Consider the following 13578-nt stretch of genomic DNA (forward strand, 5'->3'; position numbering starts at 1 on the left):
AATGAGATGCCTAAAGAATGGCCCTACTGACACTTCAACAGAGTTTCTTCACTTTGATTCAGATGAATAATGAATAATCTTCTCGACAAGCCAAACGTTCATGTCCCTAATTTTGTTTCCTTGTTTCAAAGCTTATTGCACCTTCGAGCAAAACACAGCACTCACAACAGTAGTTGACTTTATGCTACATTTTGATGATACAGTGATACTGAAGCAGCAGTAGTGAAACAAACCTCTCTGATCATGAAGAATCTCTTGCACTTATGATGGCACACACTTTATAGTCATATCCACAAGAATTAAGAAACGTGAGAAAATTTTCCATGCTCATCTCGATAGCATACTTTTATCTATGCATTTCCTCAGTGCGAGTGAGCACACGCAGAGTTTCAGGTGTCTCTCATAGCCTGAGCCGCTTTGGGACGTTAAACCCCATAAACCAAACCAATTTCAGGAATGGCCTCCAGTAAAATTTAAAGAAAGACTCTTTGAAATATAAAGTTGGCTTCTCCAGCTTAGTAATACCAGCCCACATCAGGATGATTTAATTCAGGCAGTATGTAGCATTTTTCAAGCTCCTAATAAATTTTTCCTTGAGGGCGCTTCATGTTTACACTTGCCTCTTTACTGGTGTGCTTTTGGTGCCCACATTAGGCATATAGCAAAGACTATTTTCTACGAGGGATTGTCGATGTTAATGGGGGCCAAGGTCACCTTTGGGCACAGCCTTAGCTACGTGCCTAGCTGACATGCTTTCTTAAGACCCAAACATTCAGTCACTCATGTTATGCTTTGCTTCTGATCAGCTGAGCTGCTCTGCAAGGGTCTGTAACATCTACTCCTAAAGAAGTCTACTGTACAGGCCTTCTCGAAAAATGTTCATGCATATAATTATTTGAACATTGTTTTTTCTTGCCTCTGAAAATGACCTGAAAATCTCAAATTCACAAGTGTTCCAGCATATACGTATACCTTTTTGACTAGACTGAAACATGCTTCTATTGCAAATGGAGTGCTATGATGAAGGCAAACAATGCCTTGACTGGTGTTAGAAAAATATTTAAAAAAACATTTCTCAGCTCTTTGTTCCTGTTAATTAAACTTGCACAAAACTAAATATTTTATCTAAACCACTTACAGGCTCTTGATGGCAGCAGGTGATAGAAGAGAAGGAAAAAACAATAATATAAGTATCAGAAAAATGCTATCGAATCAGAGGCTCTCCAGAAAAAAATGCCAAGAGTGTTGTTTCCTGCTTTTCAAATGCTAAGCACAAGGCTAACGAGAAGCATGCACTTTGCGCAGGTCAATATTTTCTCATCAATAGGCAGAGACAGGCACTCGGCTCTCCTGAGTGAAAAGGGGTAGATGAAATGATTATGCCTTCTTCCCGATACAACTGCTCCCTGAGCCATGTCTGCCAGTCATGCCGCACAAGCCTATGCAGAGTGGACATGACCACCCGCCTCCATATTAGATTGATGAACAAACTTGAATAAGCGCAATAAATTCTCTTGCACCATATGTACTAGACTGCATAAACAATAGGGCATTACTGTATCACTGAAATAAAGGCGTTGAAGCGACAACAAAATATGGACACGCAAGTCAAGCTGATACTGTAGTTCTAGCACCAACAAGGCATGGGCACTCCTATTTCGCATTAGCACTTTCCTGTCCGCGCCTACTCCCATCGATAGCCCGCTATCGATGGTTTCACGATTCAAATTTTCCCGCTTTCAAAGTGCTCCTTGACAAGTGGCGTCATCCAATGGGAAATAGAGGAACCCTTCTTTCAGTTTTTCTTTTGATTTAATTTTTCCGCTGTACTGCGCCCGTCCAGATGGTCTTCGGAGTCGGGTGATCGACATTATGGCGTCGACGTAGCACGCTTCCACGCGGAAACCGGCGTTTCCGCGGAAGTTGACGCCTCGGAAAGCTCGTTTTTGGATGCGAACAGCAGCAGTGATGACTCGAAAACAGATTCAGCTCTTCAGACTTTAGCACTGGCAGCCAAACTGCGTCGAACCGACCCGGAACGTCGACAGCCATGCTCCGATAAGTGTCGCCCGCTATCGATGGTTGAATTTTTCCGCTCTCAAGCGCTTCTTGATGAGTGGTGCCATTCAGTGTCGGAGAGCTTGTTTTTGGATGCAAACAGCAGCTGAGATGACTCAGAAGACGAATTCAGCTCTTCAGACTTTAGCACTGACAGCGAAACTACGTCAAGCCGACCCGGAACGTGGACAGCCATGCCTCGATAAGTTTCGCATTCGCTCCCCGAAAAATTTCCGGCTGTGCGCTGATCGGAAGAGATCACTGTTCTAAAGGTCACAACTGTTATCTGCAGGGTGACAACATCTTTTGGGTAGTATGACTTGCTGCTGGCAGTATATTTTGAAAATGTTTTATGTTTTATTTGTATCAAGAAACTTTGATACTTTTGTTGTTGTTTTTAACCACAATTGTTTGCTGATAGTTCTTTTTTTAATACTTATACAATAAATATATGGATTGTCACTAATACCATTGTGAAGAGGAATTTCTCCTCTACAATTTGATACTAGACACTGCTGTACCACGCAAGTTTTCTAAAGAAAAAAAATATTAATGACACCATCAAAAACCACCCCTTTTCCAGCCGACAGGAAATTGTTAAGAGCAATTCCTGTGACACTACCCTTAGTGGCACTACACCATGCATGTTCCCAAGATTTTTGCCTTAAGAGTTCTTATAAGGGAAGAAAAAAAGAAAGGATTCAACTGTTGAGTTCTCATCAAGCACATTAAAGTATGGTACACAGCTACCCAGGGGGAAGGATTTGATAATACTGAACAAGTAAAAGGGTTTATGGCCAAGTGTAAACAAAGAAAGACTGTCATAACGAAGCTTACCAGGAGATGATGATATGTCTGTCTGAGATCCATCATAATACAGAACCAGATCATTGCGCTCTTTGAGGTGAGGACCGATCAGCTGCAAAGGTTTCCAAAGAACGTTTAGAACAGAGAGTGATCTAAACTGCAACGCATGCACAATGCACAAGGAAGGTGCACGCTAACTTACAGGCATGTGCAAGAGAGACCTGCAGCCAAACACAACCAATAGGTGGGCCAACTGGAACACAAACATACATTATTACATGACTGATTCCAAGAATTAAAAAAAAAAAAAAAAAAAAAAGACAACTCATTTTATGACCCAGGCACACAGCGCTAAATGAGATGCCCACTGATGTAGTTGCATAGATAAGATTGAGCCTCTTGATACCTAAATTTATGCATAGATTTGAAAAAATTCAGTTCATTTATCAATGAATGCAGTCTATAATAAGCTTTCGCAGCTGGTTCAGCTTGTAGAAGAACAAACTGTTCACACAGTCACTTCACTAAAAGTGCATCACATCTTCCGTTAACTCAATGGAGGCTAAATCACAAAGAAAATTGCATTGTAAAATATCAGTTTGCAGGTAGAAAAGAATTAATGAACTCAGAAATTATTAATGGCCCTTTCACAAGCACATGTAATAAATAAATTAAATTCCAGATGAATTCGGAGATATCTCCAATTCTAGCACGGCAAGAATAACCAGCAGCATACACATGGCTGCTTGCGCTAAAGTGAAAAGAGAAGATACACCTAAGCCACAATGGAGATTAAAAAAGCACTAACCAAGTAGAGGTTGAATCCCATGTACAGCAGCCCGAAGAGCGTCACACCCAAATAAACTGCCCAGTGAGATGGCAGGCTTTCACGAACGAAGTTGCTAACAAAGTACAAGTTGATGCCAATCACAACCATAGATAACAGGCTGGCCGCTACTTTGGTCAACCTGCAAAAAAAAAGTAAAAATAAGGAGTGACTCTATACCTTGGACAGAAAAATAGACATTTGGTATAATGCTTTTTTTTTTCTAGACTGCACCCTTTGGTAGTAGCCTTTCCTTATTCTTAAGAAAACAAAAAAAAAAAGGAGGCCACAGTATTTTATTATTCCATTCAAGACAACAATACATGTGTAGTGGAACCAGGTATCAAACCTTTTCAAAAGCCTCCAAGTCGGCTTTTCCACAGGATTTGCCGATACGGAAAAATTTTACAGAAAAATGTACATAGGTGTGTATAATGATGCTCGATTGTGCCCCATTCCTGCCATGGCTTTTTTTTTTGGCCTGCAGTATTGTACAGATAAATAAATTAATTAATAAATAAATAAATTAGTCAGATGATGACAAAGTGCTCAAAATGCGTGCCTACTCTTGGCAGCAGCAGATGACATTATCGGAATAATCACATCAGCATCCTATGTTTTAAAGCATGAATTGCAGTTGTACTTACTGTATTAAAATTAGCTTCTCTATCAATTCTTGACTATACAGCATCCTTTTAAAGCTAGCTTAACATTTCTGATTAAAGACCACTTCAAAAGCACTTGGCTCAGTGTTCTCCACCCTACAGTGAACCATTTGTCTCGGAAGAATATTTCTGCATCTAATTGGATGCAATAAGGAATGCTGGCCAAGCTACGCTCACAAAAGGTGTGCACTGCATGGTGAAGGAGGTGGTAATTAATGGAGAGGTTGAGCTCCAGGAGAGGTCAGCCTCACATGCAAAAATAGTTGCTCCCCCCGTGTTCCATAATCAAAAGAAAATGCAATCAGAAGGTCGTTATACCCAAAAAATAGCATGGCTTGCATGGCTTGCATGGCTTGTGTTTAAAGTGAGGTTAAGCAATACATGATGGATGCACTGTGGCCACTGTTAAAGAAGGAGCTGAGGCAAAGAAGCTATGGCTGCAAGACCCACAACCCATCAGCACACACACCTCTGAGTGTCATCATCTTTTCCGTTTGGGAAATCAAGCAAACAAACTTTGCTACATGTCGAAAGACTAATTCTGCAGTCATCATACGAGAGCGTTATAAAATGGTAAAGACTAAGAATTACACTCCAATTTCTGTCTTCACTACTAGGTGTTGCACAGCAAAGTCTGGGGCAAGCAGCCACATAACACAAATCAACCATAATTGTCATCGTTACATTTCAGTTAATTTCTGAACTATGACAGCTCTATATGTAACAATTACCTAATAAACAAATAGATCTGTTTTTGTAAATAATAAACATGACCTATGACATACATAATAAGACCTATGACAAGTTTTTCATAGTTCCTATAATGCCAATAATGCTATTAATAGCACAATTAGGTAAATATTATTCTTGTAGCTGACTATTTCTAAGGCATTAAAAATTCAACCACTTGAGTTATTCATGATCAAAATGAAAATGCGATTATGAAGATCCTAAATTATGCCCATAGTATCGGGAACAATAAAAAATGAATAAAAGATGTCCACATTTGAACAATATAATACATATGATACGTGCTAAACATTACCAATTCTGTTTTGCAGCATAATTAAGCTATTAACAACCCCAAGATCAATTAGTCAACTATAACTCGCGTACCTAGCTGTCCCCGGTGTGAAAAGTTAGCTGTAGTGCTCTCCTCGATCAACATAATTCTCTGAATATATCATGCCCCCAATGGCGCCCGACAACATGGAGCGATTCAGTACACTAAACGATGCATGAGTAAAATGAAATACAGTACATGTAATGCAAACTTTCACCCAGACAATCACTGGAGAATATGCCTCTATGCTGAATGCTCATTCAGAATAGATGAGGGTCACCAGTAACCACAACAGAAAAGAAAAAGAATTTCACCTCTCGTAAGTCATTAATATGGCCTCCACGTGCAAGAGCCTGTGACTTTTTATTTCCACGTAGCCAATGCTGAAAAACCAGCTTTCAAAATATTTGCTGACTCTGGTGATGTAGCAGAACTAATTTATAATTTTTTTTTTTTATGAGTGTGTTATTTGCAATTTTGGATGCTTGAAAAGAGAAGAGTTTGCATGGCATCCAATCCTGAAAGTATGGTCTATGGGAAATTAATTGAGTTGTGCAGTTTCTTTATTGTATCGGCCAAGCATTGCGCAAAACTTTTTATTATGCAGATTTTTCCAACCCAATCGCTATTGCAACTGCTGAAAACTTGTTTCATTCATGTACTGCATCAGCAAATTGCCCATTTTGGAAGGCGAGGTGGCATTCCCCCATTGCATGTGTTCTCTCGTTACCTTTCACAGTAATCTGTTTTTAATAGGAGTTGCAACTACTAATACTTTCGAATATGAATCGAATACAAATATATAGGAAAAAATTTCTTCAAATATAGAATATTTGACCAGAGAAAAAAAAAATGGACAATTAAAAACAGCAATCAATGTTCATGTTTATTTTGAAATTCACATGGTATCTGCAAATAAAATTAACAAGAAATGCACAGAAGCACGTAACCTATACATATACCCTACATATATCCAGTATATATTTTATACAGGATCCTACATACTGGTATTTTGTACAGGAAGGACTTGCATCCAACCAGGTGGAGCTGTCATATTGCTGCTGAATACAGTAAACTACCATTAATTTGGCGTTCAATGGAGCAGAAAATACGTACAAATTAATCGAAAGCTCGAATTATCGAATGGGTCGGAAAGAACTGACAAAAACAGTTTGCATCACAGTAATTTTACATATGGTTGTCTGCGTCTGAGATGACACCGAAGTGAGAACAATATTTTCTCCCGGCCTCGTGAGGTGCTTCGGTTCGTGCACACTTTTCACAAAAAGGCCTCGTCGCCTTTTGAGGATGCTTCAGTGCACAGTCCACGTGGTGAAGCGTGCAGTAAAGTAAAACTGTGCATAACTCGAAAATGTTTGTTGTATTGGGAAATTTTCGAATATTCTGAATATCAGTTTTTCGAGTACGTATATGAATCAAAAAACAAATATATTTGATTCTTATTTGAAATTTCGGATTTCGCATACCCCTAGGTTTTAAATTTCCGTGCCGTAAAGAGAAAACGTGAACCAACTAGTCTGGCAACGTTTATTACTGATTCTGAAAAAGACTGAGTCTAAGCCAGCTTGAACAGTAAAATTTGCATGCTGTGATGCCACTGTAGAAACTGCTATAGAGTTTTTTAAATTTACCACTTTAATCAAATGACCTTTGAAAAAACACACACACGAATTTCAGGCATTATATAGGTTCACGAAAGTTGGCCTTACGTTCCATTCCTGAACTCGCCCATGTACGATGCTGACGTAGTGAAGGTCAAGGTGGGGATGAGAGCAAAGGGAAGTTGCAGGCTCATAAGTGCATTGAGGAGGTCATTCATCCCAGACAGCTTTCTGATGTCGCCAAACACAGCACACAATACCGTGGGTGCGATGGCGATGAGACGTGTGATGAGCACTCGTAACCACCGGCTGATTGGCAAGTTCAGAAATCCCTGAAATTCGAAAAAAGAAAGCAGCATTCAAAGAAATGCAACACTGAAAGAACTAGTCTTGCACAAGGTATATATTATTCAAAGTTATACAAATACGAGTGGAATTATGTACAGGCGTAAATATGATTATACGAGAAGTAGGTTTGTAGGAAAAATATATTTCTACAGTGCCTTAAAATCGAGTCAACTCGTATTCACTACAGCCAATCAAGAGCATGCCTCCCCTAATGCTTCCAGGCTTGTGAACGAACTGATTTGTCTGATTGTACCAAGAAGTTCTTAGAGCGCAGCTCTTTGGCGCCCGTTCCTGGGTTTCGCGTCGGCGGCGGCGTTGGCCGCGTCGGCCTCGTAACCAGCTTCGCCCCCCTTTCATCCCCCCAGTTTGAGCCGACACTTCGGCAACCGGAGCCTTGCAGGAAGAGAGGGGGGGGGGGGGGGGGGTACCCTAAGCGGCGAATGATGAGGGCAAGAAACACGAGGAAAGGAGGGGGGGGTCAAGACAATGTGACTGCGTAGAACACCATCGCCGTGAAACGCCGGCTCGCTATCAGCGGAACACGGTGCGTGCATTCGTTCTCACTCTTTTCACTCACACCGCTAGCGGCGTCAGTCAGTCACTGTTATCTGTTTGTCACACAATGTTCCTATGGACCCACGCGCTGCCTCCCGCAACCTCCCGATAACTCAATTGTTCTCCTCATTTCGCCGACCTTAAAGCTTCTTTCATGACGGCCAAGAACTGTTAGTGGAGTGTTTCTTGAAAAAATACATGTGCAAAATTTTTTAAAAAGTTGTCTGTAATTGTACATACGTGTCTAGCTCGAAATTTTTGCCTCAATCTATCGAAAAGGTGAAACAGCTGATGAGCTGCGCTCAAATTTCGCATTAGAAAGTAACATAATCGCGGGCAATTTTTTTTTTCCTCTTTTGCAGCAAACCTGCACCCTGTAAAGTGTTACCTATGACTTTAAATGCAGAGTCTGCCCTGCAGCAGAGCAAATGACAACCAACACTGCAACTCAAATATGGCACATGGACTCATAAATGGCAATTGTACTGTGCCATTGCTACAGTTTGTGGCACAGTACAACACAAGGCTATGAAGGTTGCAGCCTGCACAGCATGTGTACATCTCCCTGTGAAATTCTCTGAATTTAAGCTATAAAGAGGCTCCGAAAGTTGCCCTGCCAAAGACTTTTATGCTCAGATAAAGGTAAAAAATCACACATTCTAGCGAAATTAAGGCGATCCTGGATATATAGGACATGAAGGGGATTTTGAAATAGTTTGATATATCGAAAACTCAATACTCGATATATAAAACATGCCAACAGATGAGCTTCTCTGCAACTCAGAAGCGTGAATATGGTGTGCACATGCTTGTGGCATATTTCCTTCCAGTGATGTGCTGCCCGCCGGTACACTGGCAGCGCACACCTCGCCGCAGGTATGTGTGACAACCCACGAGGCACATGCACTGGCCACATCTCCGCATGATGCTCCAAATACATGATACGAAAATATTGAATCATCAAAGCTCGTGTTTCTTGGATCTCACATTCTGCACCGCGTGGTGCAAGTTGTGTTTTTAGGTCGAGGTTCACATTAAAGCTGCTGCAAACAATGCTTAAAAAGCCACCACTGATAATAAGATGTCTAATTCTCTTACTGGGGCACTAATAACTCAGTTAAAATAGGGTACAGTTGATTTCTTCGTCTCTTTCAGCACCGAAGAAGGCCACACGAGAGCCGTTACAAGCCTTCGGTCAGCAAGGCTGACTTTACCGCACAACAATCAAAGCACCAAACCTCGGCTTTCCTGCACGACAGAAAAGTCCGTTGAAAACAGGCATGCCTGACTGAAGGCCCCTTCTAAAAAGATTCAACATTCACATTTTCAGAACCGTCGCTGCCAGTAAGCGCCCAAGGTTACATAGCTAGCCCGGGTACATGCGTGAAAAGTGATCGTGGAGACCTCATTAGAAGAAGCGCCCCTCGCAGAGGCATGGCGTGCAATTCAATATATTGAATATTCCGCTGCATGGGATTTCGACATACGTGAACAAAATGCCTGTACATTAGCATGAGATTTTCAAATGAATATTTTAAGAGTTCAATATAAGCAATAATTCGATATATCCAGGATCAATTGTATTTGTAACAAAAACTGGATAGCAGTGACTCTAGAATTACAGCATTTTTACACACTGAAACCTATAAAGTCTCGCACGGTGTGGGTTAAGTTCAACCATTGGAGTACTATGTGTCAGTTACAAATTGTGACAACAATACATCACACTGAAAGTGACACTGAAGACTGATTGAGGCTCGCCTGTATCGATAAGGCACTGCATAATAATGACAAATGTGCTACTTTCAGTGAAAAAAAGAAGCATTCACAAGCCAAGAAAGGCTATAAAATGGAATATGGGCATCATCATCACAATTTCAGAGATTAGCTGCAATGCACTGACCAGTCTTTCGGCCAAGGATTTAAGAGATGTTAAGCTACAATGCTATTCACTTCAAAAAAGTAATCATGTAGTCCTTTTTGGTGTAGACGTCATAGAATAGCATTGAAGGAAATGATATGCAAATTCAGCAGGCTGGACAAGCATCACAAGAGAGAGCCATACAATCACTTTCTACAGAGAACAGAAATTGAATCGAATTTTTCTCAGGGTACCTTCAGAGAATGGTCTCTGTATCTGCATGGGCCAGTAGTGCTAAAGAATAAATTAACAAACCGGTAAAAAGATGATGATGGTAATTAAATTAAAACAGGGGATGGATAATTGAGTTACTGTCAACTGCCTGCAGAAATTGAGACATTTAGGCCTAAAGACAGCATGAATGAAAGAAATCTCAGTACACACCAGCCTGTTTAGCTGTGTCTGAATTCAAGACAAAATTTGCAAGATAGTCACATGCACTGCTCAGTTTCTCAAGCATTTCAGATCCTGTTCTGTTGACTGCTGACAGCAGTAAATTTTTAGGTGTGCCTGTCTGCTAAGCTATGCATATCTCTTTTGCAGTAATGCAGCATCCACTTACTGAGAAAAAAGTTATTGAAATTAAAAAGTGAAAAAAAAAAAAAAAACAGCAAGCAGGTTACTTCCTTTTATACATTCCAGCATCGCGTTTAAAAACTACTATATTTTAATAGGTTAGTACTCATCAATACCTCGCGTGAGTTTACCTCTTACCTTTGGAAAAGAGAAAAAAAAAGTTGGACGTCGACAAACAGAAGCTCTAAGCTACTGACATGCAATTAATGTGACCAGGACAGCACACCATGTATCTGAGAGCCTGGCAGCATTACTGTACTCAAAAGAGTGCTCCCGCAGCATTCTCCACTATCTGATGCAATTTTCAGCAACATCAAAGTGACAACTCAACCTTTTGACTTTTCAACATGCAATGTTTATGTTTAAGAGGCAGCACTCCCGACATAGCTGAGTGCTTCAAAAATACCTTGAAGAAGAAAATGACTTTGAAACTATAAAAAAATAGCCAAAAGATCAACTTTCTTAAAAACTATACCCAATTTAATGCTTTTTTTTTTATGCTGTTCCAAAGTATCATTACTGAAATCTCCCACGGAGTAAAGTACTCTAATAATGTTTTGCAACTGTGGCGACTCTGCATGTTAAAAAACTGTGTGAAAAATTGACATTTTTCTTTGTTCTGGTTTTCTAACTAGATGCTTACCTAGTGGAACAGATTATTAATGACTGTTTTATCACTTTTGACCCTGTTTATTTTGTTGCGCTCTTAGGACCACTCTGCCACTCAAGGCATTCTTTGTTTAACTTCTTAGTGCTAAATTTCTTGTATAGGATTATCTTCTCAGTCTAGGCATGTTACTTATAATGGATTAAAAAAAATTCAAAACTAAAAATGTGTGCTCTGTAAAAAAAAAGAAAAAAAAGAAAAGTTAAGCATGTCTTTACTTGCGGTATGGCATGTCTGTAGGAATTCAATAACTTTTGAACCAGCCTTCTGAGCATTTTGTTGACTAATCAGGATTTTCACAAGATTTAAAGGAAAAAAAAGTATGAAACAATGCTTCGAGAAATAACTGTGAAACTTTGTGAAAGTAGCAATAAAATTATTTCTCATGCTCAAAAAATCTGTGCCTTGTGTATCAAGATATTAAAATTTTTGCTGAAAGCCAAGTCGATTTTTTAAAACGAATAGTTGACAAAGAAATTATGTTCTGATGGTATGGGGGTGCCCCTTGTTTACCTTGCTACTGGATTTACCTGACAATCTTTTGTGTTGCTTTTAAGAAGAACGCACACATGAAACACCTCTCTGCAGTGATGGTTCAATGCATTCAGTTCCACTTGGTGAAGCACGATGAAACCGGGATGGCATTTTGCAAACCTAAAATTTTTGCTATTACAAGAGAAGTTGCCAACCCAAAGTATTGTCATTACCTCCATGATGAATTGGCCTGAGTATGTGCCGGTCATAGTGGAACTTTGCCCCGCTGCCAGGATGCCCACAGCCCAGACATAGAGTGGGAACATGCCAAATGCACAGCCCAAGTAGATTCCCTGCATTCATCATGCACCGCACACAACCACGGTCATTCAGGGCACGCACACACAACCAAGAGCACCGAAAATATGAATGATAGCTTAATAAAAGACCTATCATCGCTAAAGATGTTGCAACCAAAGTCCAAGCACCGGATTGGAGCATTAACAGGATAATCCAATAACTAGAAACAGTATGTCATGATACCATAAAAGCAAATTTTAGAATGCCTTAAGATTTAAAACATAGCACTATCATGACTGATGATATTTTTGAAACGATGCTTCTATTAACTTTTCCAGGATTCCATTCCGAACTCAATGCCAGTACTTATTTACTATTAACCCACTCTAGATTGCTTTTGCAACTAACTTGGATATTAATGACAAACCATCGAGTAATTTCTTATATGTGGTCATGTTAGTACTTTCACAGTTTGCAAACAGCAAAAAACTATGGATAATAAAGCACGATGATTTACAGCTATGTTTTAATACAAATTAAGGAAAGAAACAAGAAGTAAAGCAGAAATTTTCTCACAATGCAATCTTTTTTGAAATTTTACAGATTGTAAGTTATACATGTGAAAGGCTCATAAAAGGACAAAAAATGCAAGTAAAGTAGCAGTGCTAAACATGAAAACAATGCAGGTACAGAGACTAGACATAACTCACACCCTTGTATATATCCACGTCGACAGGACTGGTATTGTTCTGAAAAATAACAAAAACAAAAATTAGAAACTAAAAGTTACAAGAGCTCAGGGCACAATGCAGAAATGTCGGTTTCATAACATGCCCCTTACTTACATCAAAGATATCCTCGAACTCTGTTCCTATACACTGATTTCTCTGAAAAAAAAAAATAATAATAATAAAGGTTACCAAAATTAATAAGTAAAAGATAGAATGCAGTACAGGTGTGAGCCGCGACTGGCTGACATTAAGATTCTGGGCAGAGGCCGTGATAAGACAGCGGGTGAGCTTTTGGAGGCATTCCATATCGGGAAAAGGGGAGATAGGTGTGTCAGGCAGTGGAAGGCAGAGATCAGTTTTCTTGATCGGGTTTTGTGATTTTCCTTGATCATGTTTTGTAATATTCCTTATATTTTTTTTCTCTGTCTTTATGTGATTGTTATGTTATGTTATGATTGTTATGGCATGACCCCTTTTCAGCATATATTTGCTGTTATTGCTGCAAATAAACCAGATGTGAGTTAGCGCGTGTCCTGTGTCTTCTTCTCTTGTGTGTGTCTTCCCAGGCGCTTTATCTTCAGTCAAGTTACAATGCACCATCTAGCCCAACATCAAGTTTTGTGTGATGCACAGTATGCAAAATATGTATGGCATGATCATGCTATCCTACTCATTAAATTAAAAAAAAGGCAAAGGGAATAAGCTACTGTTTGCTATTACAACCAATGTTTATCAGTAAGATGCCTCATGGTAGTAAAAAAAGGTTCATTTCACAAATAATCAGATCTTGGCAAGCTGTTCATTGCACAGTCACAAGAGGCAAGTTAAAATCACTATCTTATCAATGCAAACAAGTCAATGGATTTATCATTTCATCTTGCAATAGTGCCACCAATGATGCTACATATAATAATCGTCTGCTGTGTACAAGCTCATGGTATGCTTGAGAGAAGCCTCTTACCACA

At 39.6% G+C, this 13578-nt stretch overlaps 1 protein-coding gene across 4 annotated transcripts in view; it reads right to left on the reverse strand.

Moving 5' to 3' along the window:
• Mvl (solute carrier family member malvolio) overlaps positions 1-13578 on the reverse strand; it is a 54463-nt gene that overhangs the window by 2556 nt on the left and 38329 nt on the right. For 3 of the 4 annotated variants that reach the window (XM_084594495.1, XM_084594496.1, XM_084594494.1), the window contains exons 10-16: positions 12728-12769; positions 12593-12631; positions 11816-11935; positions 7150-7373; positions 3674-3833; positions 3068-3118; positions 2896-2977 (exon numbers count right to left, since the gene is read on the reverse strand). In XM_084594495.1, the coding sequence (XP_084450621.1) occupies positions 2896-2977; positions 3068-3118; positions 3674-3833; positions 7150-7373; positions 11816-11935; positions 12593-12631; positions 12728-12769 (718 nt within the window). Of the gene's footprint in view, positions 1-2895; positions 2978-3067; positions 3119-3673; positions 3834-7149; positions 7374-11815; positions 11936-12592; positions 12632-12727; positions 12770-13578 lie in introns of those variants that run through there. The other variant, XM_084594497.1, reaches the window with a different exon arrangement.

Source organism: Amblyomma maculatum, chromosome 2 (genome assembly GCF_055883805.1).
Source record: "Amblyomma maculatum isolate TAMU_Amacu chromosome 2, ASM5588380v1, whole genome shotgun sequence".
Lineage (NCBI taxonomy): Eukaryota > Metazoa > Arthropoda > Arachnida > Ixodida > Ixodidae > Amblyomma > Amblyomma maculatum.